General features: G+C 38.3%; 1 protein-coding gene across 1 annotated transcript in view; it reads left to right on the top strand.

Moving 5' to 3' along the window:
* Positions 1–16,231, top strand: part of SLIT3 (slit guidance ligand 3) — a gene marked incomplete at both ends in the record, with an annotated part of 518,009 nt that overhangs the window by 323,402 nt on the left and 178,376 nt on the right. Inside the window, one exon of the mRNA XM_084295482.1 lies at positions 12,221–12,362. Coding sequence (XP_084151608.1) covers positions 12,221–12,362 — 142 coding nt within the window. The remainder of the gene's footprint in view (positions 1–12,220; positions 12,363–16,231) is intronic.

The raw sequence follows: 16,231 nt of genomic DNA, 5'->3' as shown, positions 1-16,231 counted from the left end.
TCAACTGGTTGCTTGCAGGAGGGACTGTCTGGTAAATAAGCAGAAAGATTGTGGGTTGATTTGGTGGCTATTGGGAAGAAGCTGATTTTTCCACCATACTGTTACTGCCAGTTCTGAGGCAGTATGTTGGTGTTGGTGTTGGCCCTGAAGGAGTATGTTGGTACAGATTTGTTTTACTTCTGCCAGTACCTTCAGGTATTTTGCAGTGGGCAGCATTTACAGTGGAGTATGAGGACTGGATAAGATTTCCTAGAACAGACCAGAAATGTTTATTTCCAACAATTAATGAAATCATGCTTTTCTGGTATAGGAATCACCAGGTTATCATCAGGTTCTAAAATTTTGAAATTAATGGGGAAGTGATCTGTCCTATATATCTTGCAGTATGGAATTTAGCAAAATTTATGTTTAAAATGTATAATTTCAAGTATTTTTCTAATATAGTTTTCTTCATTAATGAAGCAAAGAAGGAAGTTGAATCCATACACCATTCTCTTTTTCATTGTAAATCATTTTATTTGGTTCATGAACCTTAGTTCCCATTCAGAGAATCTAAAATAAACTGATGAAAATCAAGATGCTTAATTCTGAATTAAATCAGTTCAAGTTCATTAAGAATTACATTCTGAAGCTGGTGCAAGAGAGAAATAATTACCAGAGCCAAGTGTATGGTGATTTCTGATTCTGAATATAAGAAAATCCTGGATTGATTGAAATCTCAGTTGAAGATCTAGAGTTTCTGATCCGTGCGGTGGAACTGCAGCTGAGGTATAAAAAAGAGGAAAATATGTTAGCTTCCTGCTGCTTAATGCAGACTGGAAGCTGTAATGAGGAAGCAGATTTATTTGTTTAGGTGAGGTCAAACGGTCTTAAAATATAGCTGTTACTCTCTGGCCCAGACCACAAAACTCAGTAGCTTGTCTTGCTCCCGTTTTCTCATAATAACTTCATAGCAGATTGTTGAGGAGAAAACCAACAATGAGCAACTAATAAAATAGCACTCCTCAAGCTTAGTATCTTAATGAGAACATTCAGAAAATGCCAAAGGAAAAGTGTGTGGAGAGGGGAACTCCCCTCCATCTGTTCCTATTTAAAAGACTGTGCAATGGTGTATCTGCATAATTAGCAGCGGGTCTGCTCCTTTCAACATGGGACACAGAGGCACTGCCAGCGTGGAAGATTGGTGCTCCCTGGAAACTAAAAAGGGGGGAGGAATACTTCCTAATGATGCAGATTTTGCAAGTGCTGGCCAGAGGTGATTGCCCCGGAGGGAGTGGGGTGGTTTCTCTCCAAGCAGCCTGCCCCAGCTCATGCAGAGACTAATGGCCCTTAGTCGTGGTGGTCACAGGAAGCTGGATAAGCAAAGTGGGAAGCGGAGGCCTTTTCCCTCTGTGTGTGTGAACGGTCACCTTTGCCGTGTGGGACATCCCCATTGTACAACTTATTTTATTGCTTTTAGAAATGAGCTTAAGCATTTTGTCTAGCTTTGACCTCATTCCCAAAGAGTGACCCATGAGTCATAATAGCCAACTGACATCTTTTTTCTCACTGTTATTTCATGCTTTTTTTTGTGACCATCAGAAGATTCAATAAGGGCTTTTACAGTGCAGTCTATGCAGAACTTTCAGTATTGTTTGACTTTTAAAGACTTTCATGGGAAAAAAAAGTGCTTTGAATCTGTTCATAGAACCTTTTTGTGGAACTCTGACAGAATTTTTATCTGCTCTTATAATTTTGTACCACAAACTAACATTGAGACCTAATGTAAGGAAACATTTCAATACTATGCATTTGTTAGCTGCTCCTGAAATGAAATCATCTAGGGGTTTTCCCAATATACTCATTGCTATTTACCTGAATTTGGTGTCTTGTTTCTATTAAGTTTTGTATTAATGATTTAAATTTACTGTAGCATTAGCAGTTAAATTGTCTTGTGCTTTAAGAATCTACTTCTTGGATTGTTTCATATGAAGATGCTACATATGGTATTATTTACTTGGGGGACCATTCTTCAAATCTAAGGGTTAAAAAAACATTTATTCAGGCACTTAAAATTGCTTTGAAGGGCAAAGCTGAAAATTGGCTATATGTTTACAGTAAATTTAATTTTACTGCCGCGCAATTTTGTGTCCATCTTGTAAGTATGATGACCTTTGGTCTGGAATTCTCTTTCCCCAGAGCAGTATGTGTAGTTCTTAGATCCTTGTTTAAAGATAGCAGATTTAGGTATAGTTACTCGTTCATTTGGCTTTTGCACTGTTGCTCTAAAAATAAAAATGAATGTTAATGTCCAAAACCAGTGGCTTGATTTATTACCAGTGTGATAATAGTATTTTGCTATACAATGGAAATGCATCGTGTGCTGAGTGATGTACCCACAGATGGGTACTGCTGGACTGCTCAGATGTCATTTTTAGGAGCAGTGTCACATTCAGCCTGATGTCCCCAGTCTAGCTGTGTCAGTCTGTCATGCTCCTGATGAAAGTGAATCCCATCTTTCTCCTGTTCCTGAAGAGAACAGTTTTAGTGTTGAGGCAGGGAAAGTGCACTATTACCTGTGGCAGGACACTGGGGCCCAGGAAGCAAAGACAAATACATGGTCAAACAAAATCAAGTCTTCTTTTAAACTCCTTTTCAAATACCTGCAAATCAAGCCACAGGACCTCAAAATGCAGTCTTAAACTCTTCATATCCATTCAATAACTTTGTCAAACTTCAACACGAAGTAGTTCAGGTTCTCTAATGCTGATAACCTATCACCATTAGGCTATTCGAGAACAGTATTCCCTTTATAGACTTACATTTGATCATGAACATTATCTATCATTTGACCTTGCTATTATCCTTTTGCTTAAATAATTTCTCGTCCTCTTCCTTTTTATGCCTGAATATATTTATAAGGTCACTGTATCATTTCCGGACCTATTTTTAAATGTCACTTTGTATGCACCTTCCAGACTGCTGACACAAGTTGCGGAATACGTTTAAATGAGATTACTGTGCATGTATGCCTTTTGGACTGCAGAAGCACTACATCTTTTAAGACTTTGTTGTAGCAGTATTTCTTTTGCCTTTAGTTTACTTTGGAAGACCAAATAGTGTGTATATAAACCTAGAGAGCGAAATACATGCTAGCAGCTTTCCTCAGGGTGCAAGAATCAGAAAGTTGAGTAATGGCTGCTTTTAGGAAAAAATGCCTGTGTTACCTGACTGGAGAAAGATATTCAAAGAAAGGCTCAGAGAGGCTCAGTGAGTAGGAGACATTTAGGACTTCAACTTTTGAGTCTCCTCTGTAGAAAACTTAAACAGAATAAACTTCCCTGGGAGAAAAATAACTTTTGTCATAGTTCAGAAATTACTTAAGTTGTCTAATAGATTCTGTTGCAGTTTTACTAATTCTTCAGAAGGAACAAATCACATTTTAGACCTCAGTTGTTACAGGTCAGGCTACTTCTTTGTCCTACATTTTTCCATTTCGTTTAGAAATAATTGATGCAATCCTGGGGCCATCAATGTTAATAAAATAATTGCAAATAGTAGTAGTGCAGGGTAAGATACTGTGATGTAAGGTCTGATTTTCAGTGGTGTTAATTTACCAATGCATCTTGAAACCTGCAAAATAAGTTTGGTTGTGTTTTTTTTTTTTTTTTGGTAGAATAAAATAGACTTCATTCATTACACCAGGCCTTCCTTTTGCAACAGTTGGATATTTTCTTTTGTATTCTTCAGTATTTGTTTGTAAACCAATTGGCGTTGACTGCGCCTATGGAACAGTTGCTGTTTATGTGCTATGATTTTTTAACAGATAAATGTACTCTTTGGGAATGTTCAGCAAAACAGTGAACTTGAATCAGATGATGAATATTCATGACAAGTGCATTTTTGCATACCATGAACTTGACAGTATTTAACATCGTCAATCAGGGGCCTAAGTCACTAATCATAAATAATTAACGTTATGCTCAGTGAAAAGCTGTTGAACAACCATGGATGGAAACATCTGCATAAACCGTTTACTGCATATTCCTGTAGAATAAACACATTTGTACATTTATTTTTTTCTCTGTTGTTGGAGTATTTGCAATGGAGCAATACAATGAATGTTAAATTTACAGATAGTTAGTTGTGATTGACTTCCCAATATTTCTCTGCAGGACATTAAATTGTATTTTAATGCTGGGATGTAAGTACTATTCAGGAGCAATGTATCTGGTTTAGGTATCTTTTTGAGGATGTATTACTAGAGTCTAGTAAAAGCTCATGTAGTATTAATTGATTTCAAATGTCCCAGCATTGTAAGAAGTTCCAGAGGGTTATTTAATTAAACCACAAAAGGTCATAATATATCCATGGAGCTGCAGTACTTGTACTGTTTTGTTTGATGATCAATAATTTCATGTCTTCCATACTTAAAAGGATTTAAAGTCACCACAGACTTCTAACCAGTAAATCCTATCAGACCTATCAGCCTATTTTTCTTGAAATCCATCAATACTGTTTTACAAATAACTAGCATTTACCAAATAGAAAGGAAGTGCTACAAAGGCAATTGGACAGGTAAGAAGGTAATGAAGCACACTACTTAGTGTGCCATAATTGGGTGTCAGTGCAAATGAGATTATTTAGTTTATTTAGTCATCGTAAAATTTATTTTAAATGGTTGTGACATTTAAACTTTCTTTATTTATGCTCCATAACCATTCTATTCTAATTGTAATATCAATCTATTTGCTGCTCTTAAAGGCTAGAGGCCAATGAGATGCTTATTTGAAAAGAGCACTTAATTCCTCTGTAAACTGCTGGGTTCTAAGTCTCTCCCCCATCCCTCTCTCCCCCTAACCCACAGTCTGAAACTGTACTGTAAAATGGTGCAGGCTAATGGCATGCCAGATATTAACTACCATAATCATTGAAGCTATCATTCCATTACGTCAGGCTCAAAGAACATAGTAATTTTTTTTAATGGGGATCTTATCCTAGCTTCCACATTCTGTTAGTGTTTTTTTCTTTTAACAAAAGGTGTAATTGAGTTGGTGGTTGTTAAGTATTAGAGAAAAATATAAAAAAGTTGAACTTTGTAACTGAGAAAAAATCTGAAAAATCTGTAAGATGACAGATAGTAAGAACTTCAGAAAGGAAAATGGATAAATGCAGCTGGCTTGTCCATCACTGTTTCTTTTTTTTTTTTCTTTGCATAGGGAGTTTACTACAATTGTGAGGGACACCAACAGGAATCCTAAAATATTTATGCTTTTTCCAGGCCTTTTCTTTTAAGGAAGTACTGGCAGCAAAAGTAAAGTGCATTTTTAGATTTCAGATATTCTTACCGGTGCCCTTGATCTGTCATTATTCTTATCCTCTGTATAATTATGGAAACCATATCCAAAGTTTAATTTTCTATACTTCAAACTCTGTAGCTTACATAAGACTTGTTTTTTGACCATCTCTCCACATCTATACAAACATAAAACTGATAACACTCTTGTGGAGTTTTTGGTGCTTTAATTCTGTAGATCTGTTGTGGAGCTAAGCCTAGATCCTAATTTAATGGAAGTAGTTAAACCCAAATCAAAATTTGAATACCATTTACAGCATTATTCAAGAAATCTTTACCTTAACAGTTTACTGTTTTTGTACGATCTGATGGAGTAGGGGCTAGATGCCTGCTGAGTGTTCATCTGTAATATGTATTTTGTCCTTTGCAAAAGAAAAATATTACAAAACATAACAAAACCATTTGATGGTAATGATTGGCAATTTATTTACAAAGTCTTTTTATTCCACTGAAGTTTTTGGAAATTTACAGTCTACATCATCTTTTGTTCATGAAGAAGAAAGAGTTTCACCAAATATGTAGGGCTGCATTCAGTATGGAATCAGAAGTATTTTTACACTAAACATAAAATGTCAGTCAACAGTGACAGGAGTACTGAACTTTTTGGAGCACTCAGAGAATTCAAGCTTATAATAACAAATTAATTTTATAAAAATATTCCTTTTTCCATGCTAATTTAAGTGAAATGAAAAAAAATAATCACTCGTTATGTGCGGAAGTAGAGGGTCCACATAAGGACAGCCTCTTTCTTTACTTTTTGCTTTAGTTTTTCCTTCAGCAGAGGGTTAGATCCTATAGCATTGCACATCTTCAATGCTATTTTTTCATCTAATTTTAGTTCCACCTGCACTAATATATATATATATAAATATATATTTATATATAATATATTATATCATAAATATATTATGTGTATATATATATATATTTATATATATACACACACACACACATATATATACAGCTTTTTCTCTCTGTTTTAATTCTATGTACCTCCATGGTTAACTAATTAGTGATTTTTGTTTGTTTGTTTGTTTGTTTTGATTTGTTTTGTTTTATTTTTTTCTCAGTAGCCATAAATCAGAATTCTGTTTACAAGGAAGTTCCTCTTTCGTAATGGAAAAGCAGAAGTAAATGGTCTTGGCTTCAAATTTGAAATGGTCTTGGCTTTGTTAGGCATTGGAACAGGCTGCCCAGGGAAGTGGTGGAGTCACCATTCCTGGAGGTCTTTAAAAGATGTTTAGGTGTAGAGCTTAATGATATGTTTTAGTGGAGGACTTGTTAGTGTTAGGTCAGAGGTTGGACTCGATGATCTAGAGGTCTCTTCCAACCTAGAAATTTTGTGATTCTGTGAAATTCAGGATAAATAGAAGGCCTCCTATTGGCTTTATTCAATTATATATCAGGTATGTGTTTGGAGAGGATGTGAAAAGTTTAGTGACCAGCACAAATAATGTTCTGACCTAACTTTTGACCTTTCCATTCAAAAAATAGCTGGAAAGTTCCATGATACTTAACGGTAGAAGGACATTAATTACCACCTTGTCATTGTTGGTATGTGTTTTCTGTGAAAGGAAGACTGGTGCTTCTGTCTTTTGTCATGCTTTTTAGAGTGCCTAATACAATCTCCTTTCAAAGTGTTCCATTAATATAGAGCACTCTGCAACACCGTGTCACACGAACTGTGGAGGTGATGAGCTGAGCTCCACTGGATTTTCTATTAGATGTTGAGTTAGATACAGTAGAGTCAGGAACAGACTCTTAAAACTCCAACTGGCAGTATTTCAGGAGATTTTGTTTGTTTTTGATGTTGTGCCCTAATGAAAAAGTAGTATATTACTACGTTAACCCACAGTGGTATGTTGCAGTGGTCTAACTGCAAAATGCATTTTAACCTCATTACAAAGCCTCCTCAGAAAGCATATCTATCATGTATGATAAAGGTTGGGTGCCAACTTTCTTTTTGCCTGCCAGGGCTCAAAGATTGCTCTGAAGAGTTCCTTCCCACTTGGAGCGTTTGGCCCAGTCCATGAAAGCTTGAAAAAGCTAGTTTGCACTTCCCTCATTATTTCTGGTTTGGACATCACACTGCAGTGCAGACAGACAGAGAGGATAAGTAAAATATGTGTGATCACATTGTAAAAACAAATCTTTTGTTCTTACGCAAAGATAACAGAGGCCTGTGCTCATTTGGAGGCAATATAAACTATTTCTAGAAGCATTCACATTTAAAATCTTGTAGAAACCTTGGACCGAGTGAAAGGCAGATCTGGCAGTGCTTTTGGTGATATGCAGTAGAGCTCTTCTAATTTTAAAGGAATTCTGTTAATTCACGATGATGATATGTCTGCTCTGCATTTTATGGCCAGAAGAGAGACCCAAGACTCATGATGAAAGCAGCTGCACTTTTTCATGACAGATGAATTGGACTCTTACCCATGCCATAAATGTCCTCTGAGATCCTTTTTTTTTTTTTTTTTTTTTTTTTTTTGAAGGTGGTTGCCACCTTTGGAAATAGAATCTCTAGAACCTGAATCAGAGTAGTTCTGAGGTCTGGTCTGCCAAAATAGAGTCACTCATGGCTCTGATTAGTAATAATAAAAGCTATATTTAAAACATACAATGCTTTGAAACCCACATTTTTCTTTTACTGTCCTGACAGAAAGTCTGATTATGACCAAAGAAAAAAAAAATCAAACCCAGTACTATAACTTGACAACATTTCATACATAGTTGAAATCACACAATGGTTGGGGTTGGAAGGGATCCTAAACCCCACCCAGTCCCAACCCCCTGTCAGGGGACACTTCCTACCACACCATGTTGCCCAAAGCCACATCCAGCCTGGTCTTGAGCTCTTCCAGGGATGGGGCATCCACAGCTTCTCTGGGCAGCCTGTGCCAGTGCCTGACCACCCTCACAGTTAAAAATGGTTATCTTATACTGAAACTCAATAGCATATTTTAATATAAACCAACCCTGTCATCCCTGGCTACAAAATAATATTTAAAGGGATAATCACTTGCTTGAACTAAGGGAAATGCAGACAGACAAATGGAAACAAATCTACAAAAGAATTTATTGTTTCAAACAGAAGGCATGATTTTGCAGTAATTGTCTTTTGCTTTCAAGGAGGGCTCCGTCTGCAAGTATAAAGTTAGCCTTTAGAAGTTTTCAGTTGACATCTTTTCAAACTGTACCTGCATTTCAAAGTCATGATAGTTATAAGTGCAACTAAATGACTTCCTGATGTTGACTTCTGATGTTGACAAATAGGAACATTTAAGTAGCACAATCTTTCAGGTACTAGTTTACAACAACACACATTGGAACTAACTTTGCTGGACTTATGGTGTTCCATAAAATGTTGGACAGTCTGCCAGCAACATTTGAACCATCTATGTTAAGATCTTATTCTTCCCAAAATATTTCCCAAATATCTTTGCTACCTATCAGTTGTTTGTATTATATTCAGATTTTTTATGAATATATGCATATGTAGGTTTGCTGTATAATGAGTTGGCTTAGATGTGCACAGGGCTAAACCAGTGTGCATATATGTAATATTGTCATAATGATATTGGATTTTTAATCAATGTAAACAGATATTTTTTTGACTTTGCCACCTCCAGTTGTAAGTTATGAAAGTATCAATTGTGGGTCTTTTCCAAAATAGAGCCCAGGCTTTATGCTTAGCTTCCCATGTTTTCACATGTATTTGTTATTTGACAACTGAAAGCATTTTGTTCTAGCTGAAAGACGGATTATGTTTTGTGATTATAATCTATGTGATCTAGAAAAGAACCTTTTTTTTTCCTGTTTCTGTTAGGTTTTTAGGCCACCTCTTTCCAACACAAGCATTCACACTCAGTCCTGTGTGTCTGGTCATAGGTCAAAAACATGCCTAAGGTTTCTTGTCTTACATAATTTGAAAGTGTGATTCACCATAAATAGGTCAATAACTTCCACATCTCAACAGCATTAACCAGTGTGGCAAAATACCTTCTCTTTGTGTTTAAGTGGGTATGTATCGGTATGTCGGGAGCTGTCTTGGGCAGAGTGACCACGAAATGGTGGAGTTCACTATTCTTGGCGAGGCCAGGAAAGGGACCAGTAAAACCGCTGTATTGGACTTTTGGAGGGCTGACTTTGAGCTGCTCAGGACACTGGTTGGTGGAGTCCCTTGGGAGGCGGTTCTGAAGGGCAGAGGGGTCCAGGAAGGCTGGGCGCTCTTCAAGAGGGAAATCTTAATGGCGCAGGAACGGTCTGTCCCCACATGCCCAAAGACGAGCTGGCAGGGAAGAAGACCAGCCTGGCTCAACAGAGAATTGTGGCTTGATCTTAGGAGAAAAAAGAGGGTTTATAAACTTTGGAAAAGTGGGCAGGCCACTAGGGAGGACTTTAAGGATGTAGCGAGGCTGTGCAGGGACAAAATTAGAATCATAGAATCATAGAATATCCTGAGTTGGAAGGGACCCTTAAGGATCATCAAGTCCAACTCTTGACACCGCACAGGTCTACCCAAAAGTTCAGACCATGTGCCTAAGTGCACAGTCCAATCTCTTCTTAAATTCAGACAGTCTCGGTGCAGTGACCACTTCCCTGGGGAGCCTGTTCCAGTGTGCAACCACCCTCTCTGTGAAGAACCCCCTCCTGATGTCAAGCCTAAATTTCCCATGCCTCAGCTTAACCCCGTTCCCGCGGGTCCTGTCACTAGTGTTAATGGAGAAAAGGTCTCCTGCCTCTCGACACCCCCTTACGAGGAAGTTGTAGACTGTGATGAGGTCTCCCCTCAGCCTCCTCTTCTCCAGGCTGAACAGGCCCAGTGACCTCAGCCGTTCCTCGTACGTCTTCCCCTCCAGGCCTTTCACCATCTTCGTAGCCCTCCTCTGGACACTTTCCAACAGTTTCATGTCCTTTTTATACTGTGGTGCCCAGAACTGCACACAGTACTCGAGGTGAGGCCGCACCAGCGCAGAGTAGAGCGGGACAATCACCTCCCTTGAGCTACTAGCGATGCCGTGCTTGATGCACCCCAGGATACGGTTGGCCCTCCTGGCTGCCAGGGCACACTGCTGGCTCATATTCAACTTGCTGTCTACCACGACCCCCAGATCCCTCTCTTCTAGGCTGCTCTCCAGCGTCTCATCGCCCAGTCTGTACATGCAGCCAGGGTTTCCCCGTCCCAGGTGCAGGACCTGGCACTTGCTCTTATTGAACTTCATGCGGTTGGTGATCACCCAGCTCTCCAACCTGTCCAGATCCCTCTGTAAGTCCTTTACGCCCTCATTTGAGTCCACAACTCCTCCAAGTTAGGAAGGCCAAAGCTCATCTGAAGCTCAATCTGGCTACTGCCGTTAAAGATAACAAAAAACGTTTCTATAAATACATCAACACAAAAAGGAGGACTAAGGAGAATCTCCATCCTTTACTGGATGCGGGGGGAAACTTAGTTACAAGAGATGAGGAAAAGGCGGAGGTGCTCAATGCCTTCTTTGCCTCAGTCTTTAGCGGCAATACCGGTTGTTCTCTGGATACTCAGTACCCTGAGCTGGTGGAAGGGGATGGGGAGCAGGATGTGGCCCTCACTATCCATGAGGAACTGGTTGGTGACCTGCTACGGCACTTGGATGTGCACAAGTCGATGGGGCCGGATGGGATCCACCCAAGGGTACGGAGAGAACTGGCAGAGGAGCTGGCCAAGCCACTGTCCATCATTTATCAGCAGTCCTGGCGATCGGGGGAGGTCCCAGTTGACTGGCGGCTAGCAAATGTGACGCCCATCTACAAGAAGGGCCGGAGGGCAGACCCGGGAAAGTACAGGCCTGTCAGTTTGACCTCAGTGCCAGGGAAGCTCATGGAGCAGATCCTCCTGAGAGTCGTCACGCAGCACTTGCAGGGCAAGCAGGCGATCAGGCCCAGTCAGCATGGGTTTATGAAAGGCAGATCCTGCTTGACGAACCTGATCTCCTTCGATGACAAAGTGACGCGCTGAACAGGGAAGTGGTGGAGTCACCATCCCTGGAAGTCTTCAAAAGACATTTAGATGTAGAGCTTAGGGATACGGTTTAGTGGGGACTGTTACTGTTAGGTCAGAGGTTGGACTCGATGATCTTGAGGTCTCTTCCAACCTAGAAATTCTGTGATTCTGTATATCAAAATTTTAAACGTAAGAGTCATAACTATTTAAGTAAAATTGATAAAAGTGCTACAGTTTTGAAAAACTTATTCACAGTTAAACTTTGGTCTAATGGATGGAATAGAACATATATAGAGCAACATTTTTATGCTAAGCATTTGTTCTCTAGTTTCTTGTCTTTCAGTAGTTACTAGGTTAAACAAGGATATGAAGTGTTGAACTTAATTTTTTATAACTTTTTTTGTGTTTCCATTAACTGCATTGTGTAATCTTGAAAAAAAATAGCTTTCTATTTCCAGTTATTAATTACCATAACAGGTTACATCATTTCAAAAACAGAAGTCATTATTGATGACAGTCTTCTCTCAGTATGTAAAAGTACTCAAGGAGTATTAGTGTAATGGCAACTTCAAGTCAAAGACAACTTTTGGAAATACCCCTTGATCTTTAGGCTTATTTTCTAAATCTGAATAAATTGATATGGTTGATCATGGAGGAGACCAAAGAAGTGTCCATGATGGAGAAATATTGATTGAGTGGAAACTGAGGAAGAATAAGAACACAGTAATCTTTTATACATTTTCTCTGCAGTTGATTTATGGCACATTATATTCACTGAATCCAAATAAATTATTACTTAGTATAGTGGAAAGATCTGGAAAACTTGGAGCCTGATGTATTTTATTGTTAAAATTTCAGGCGATCATTTTTCAAAACTAACATTTAATGTTTTCATTATGTCTCAGGTTCCCAGGCTGAACCTCCATCATGCAGTGCCAGTTCCATCACTTGCCCATCTGCCTGCACCTGCAGCAACAATGTAGTGGATTGTCGAGGAAGGGGCTTAACAGAAATTCCAGCTAACCTACCAGAGGACATTTGGGAAATGTAAGTGCCAGTGTAATGCACCATTCTTTGTCATGTCTCTCAGTTTTTAGTCCATGATGTGAAAGAAATGCATGTTTTGAGAACTGTGTTGTAAGCAGTTATCAGATATATTGTAGTTGTCCTCTTTGCCTTCACTTTTTTTTTTTTTTTTTTTGATTAAAGGGCTCAAATCAGTATTTAATGTATATTAAGATACTGTTGAAAATTGTCCTACCTCAAAACAAGATGAAGATCTTGGCATGTTATGTACAGATTGTGTTTATATCTCAGAAGTCTGGGATTACAGTTCTATACTCAGGAAAGAAAAATAGACAGTCCCCTTTTTGTTTTTGTGAAGTGAGATTGTTTTATCTTTGGTTGGTGAATTGGCAGTTCTCATTTGCAATGAAGTATGACATTGGATCAGATTGTCCCTGCTGATTTTATCTTTGATTTCTTGTATGCCATATTTTGTTATTTCTAATTCTTTAATGTTTTTCTGACTTTTTTGTGTGTTGAAAGATATGAAGCTTGTTTTACAGACTTGTTTCTTTTTAGTGCCTTTAGGAATTGCAATAATCTAATTTTGTGTCCATAGCATCATAGTATGGTGGTTCTGAAGTACTGTTGCCCGTAACCAAATTGCTTTTGGTTAGTCCATAAGGAATGCAAATCTGTTCTTTTTCTGTTTAGGTGCTTGTAGTGCAGAGGTTACCAACATCCAGCATGCTTTTACAGGCTACATAGTATGGATTCAAATATGTTTATAGTCAGTGCACTCATTCAGCTTTTAGTTGTGGTAGAAATACTGCTTTTTCAGTGACATTAAAGCACAAGTTGAATTGCTTATGTGAAGTGTGGCCCACTATGTTATGACTAACAGGAATGTAAGGGTTGTGGACAATGAAGGCAACATGCTATGTTCATTGCTGGTGATCTGCTCTACACCACAATTCCTCTAAGTGACTTTATCAATTGATTTTATCATTTAAGATTCTCCTCAAAATTGTTTGGATTTTTATCTTAGTGTAACAGAGGTAACTTCTTATTCCTGACTGTGTACTTCAATAGAAAATACATATTAAATATTAGCACAGTAATGCAGGAAACAAATAGCATCTTAAAATTCATATTGTTGAGGATGTATCTAGAGCATGTAAAACATTTACGGGAAGTATAAACTCATACACAAGCTGTTCTGAATGCCTATTTACTTGCCTCCTGACAAAGTTCAGAATCTATTGGTTGTGTTGGTGTCCAGTATATGGTTGCACATAAAATGTGCATGTGCATGTAATACTTGATTTTCTATCCCTGAAAGTTAGCTTAAAATTATCCTAAAAATATAAATATAAGTTGTATTTGGCATGCTAAGAACATTCAATGTGTGGTCCTGCTTTCAATTTAAGTCAAAGTACAAGTTTGAAGGAGTGGCTGCAGTGGTTCATAATAAGAGGCAGAGAAGAGACTGTCTTTAGATTTGCTCCCAAATTAGTGCTGATTTAGAAGAACTGTAAAATTTTATTTGGTAGCATTAAAAATGATAGCAGAGGTCAGATCATCTTTGTGGCTCCATGCCAGAGTCACATGGAGAGCAGTCTCTGCGGGAAGAGTGAAATTGGTGTGCTCCAGCAGTCTGCTGTCAGCAACACTCCTCTGTGTGAGAAAGCAGGTGAAAATGCCAGTCTGTATTGTGGTTATAATAGCAACGAGTATCCCCATCCTGTCTCCTTTCTAGTTCCTCTAGTTTCCTCTAAACCCTGTAACTTGTGAAAACAACTTAGGAGAGCTCCTTAGGAGAACAGAAGGTGAAGGAAAACTCAGAGAGCCTTTAAGGTAGACGATGAGACAGCTAGTCAAGATGTGTATAACATTCTGAGAAACTTTAATAACCTGGAGGTTACAGATCTTCTAGTTCCATTGAACATCACATGAAGTACTTTAAAGATACAGATCTGGCAGATTTCTTGTATGTTAGGTAGTACTTATTTGAGTCTCTGCCCATATGTAAACCTCTTATATCACTCTAATCCTGCACATATCCTTTACAAATACACAGCATTTCAGGTGGGAGTAGTTCTGCAGAAGGAATATTGGTGACTGCTATGTTCAAAGTGTAATGAGAGCTAACCCTCATATAAACTTCTATTGCTTACTTTCTGATGGAGTCAATCATGAGAAGATTTCATTTTTGTGGAATCTATGCTAAGAATTTCAAGTAGTTCTATCAGAATGAGTGACATCAGTGGCATTGATCACATACCATTTTTTTTCTACCGGTAAAACAGTTAATTCATTTTGTAAAAGTACTGGTAAATAAATAAATAAATAAAAAGGCAATCAATTAACCTTAAATACAAGGGCAGGGTATTACTCATTCTTGCATCTAGTTTGAGTAAAGGATATTCTCACAGGGAAAAATGTTTCTGGAAAGATGGAAGATGCTGCCACAGTGTTTTCTCAGAAAAATCCTGGCATAAATTCCTTTGACCAAGAAAGCTGTTCTGTTTTATGCAGACGTCTGTCATACTGCTTAGAAATTCAGTTTGTCTGAGTCTTCTCTGTGCTTATTCAATATATAATGCATTCAGAGGTCAGATTCCAGCTACACATGGAAAAATGACTGTCTTTTGGTTTGATGTGATAGGCAGGATAATACTCTTTCACTGTAATGTTGTAGCTGTGAGGCCAAGTAAATTTTCCCTATATGCTGTGACTCATATCTCTTACTCTCAGACAGTTGAGAGGCTGTGGCTTGTGTGTTTTTCCCTTGGGATTTATTCCCTATGATTGATTTTCAGTCAGACACTTTGTGTAAGAGGTGTCTGTGTAGTGGCACTGCCTGAACAGTTCTTTCTGGACCCTGTAATCCCATGATCCGATCCCAATAATCTTTTAGAGATCTGACTCTTACTAGAGACAAGATTCCTCTTTCGGTGTATGTGTGGTACTGACAAACTGTTGCTGGGTTGCTATTGCATAGATCACACCTCAGAAGTCCTATGGGATATTATTTGAGATGGTATATTTTTAATTTACCTGTTTCTTTCTAGCATTGCAAATAGTCATTCCACGTAAGAAACATTTCCCCTATAGACCATAGTCCATCCAGAATATTTATGTTAGTATTAAAGTACTGTGCCTACTCTGCTCCCCATGGGGCCTTTCCAAGTTCCCTTGCTTGTTAGTTACTTTCAGTTACAGCTTTCTACTTGTATTTCCACATAACTCAATATTTCTTTGCAAGCCAAACTGTTTCAGATAAGCACCCTTGACTGACAAACTGTCCCACAAAATTGAAACACACAGCTGGTACTCTAACACGGTCATTAACAATGGCATACGTTTTACTCTGTGTTTCAATATTAATTAAAGATCTTTTACTCTGCATTCTTCCTTTCTTTTTTCATTAATATGGGTAGACAGAGCCTTCTCCAGCAAAGCTGCCAAGTCCTAAATTTGTTTTTGTTTTTAAAAAGCTATCACAAAACAGGCAACCCGCTTGTCATGGGACATAAAGCAAGCATCGTATAACGCTAATCTTCCCTTGCTGCTGACCTCTGCCACACGTGACTCTGAAGTTTGTTGCATTACACTATTCCACCTTCCCCTGAGGTGCATTATCCTGAAGGCCTTTATTACAAGCATGTTTATTATTAAATAAAGGAAAGTAGGAAAGCTAGAAAGCTGTATGCCAAGCATGATTTTTCATAATTTCATGAAATAGGTAGTCAGAACATACAGAATGCAGTTCCTTTTTTTGTAAAGCTTCGTGTTCAGTTGGGAGCTGATGGCATCAGCCAAATTGACTGAGGAAAAATGAGTTACAAGAAACAAAGGATATGGATCTGAGACTGTGTATGATACAAAAGATTCCCCGCTTACAGAGT

The sequence above is a fragment of the Netta rufina genome, assembly GCF_964035555.1.
Source record: "Netta rufina genome assembly, chromosome: 14".
In the NCBI taxonomy this organism is placed as follows: domain Eukaryota; kingdom Metazoa; phylum Chordata; class Aves; order Anseriformes; family Anatidae; genus Netta; species Netta rufina.
Note: the sequence above shows the minus strand (reverse complement) of the source record. Positions and strands in the feature narration are given on the sequence as shown.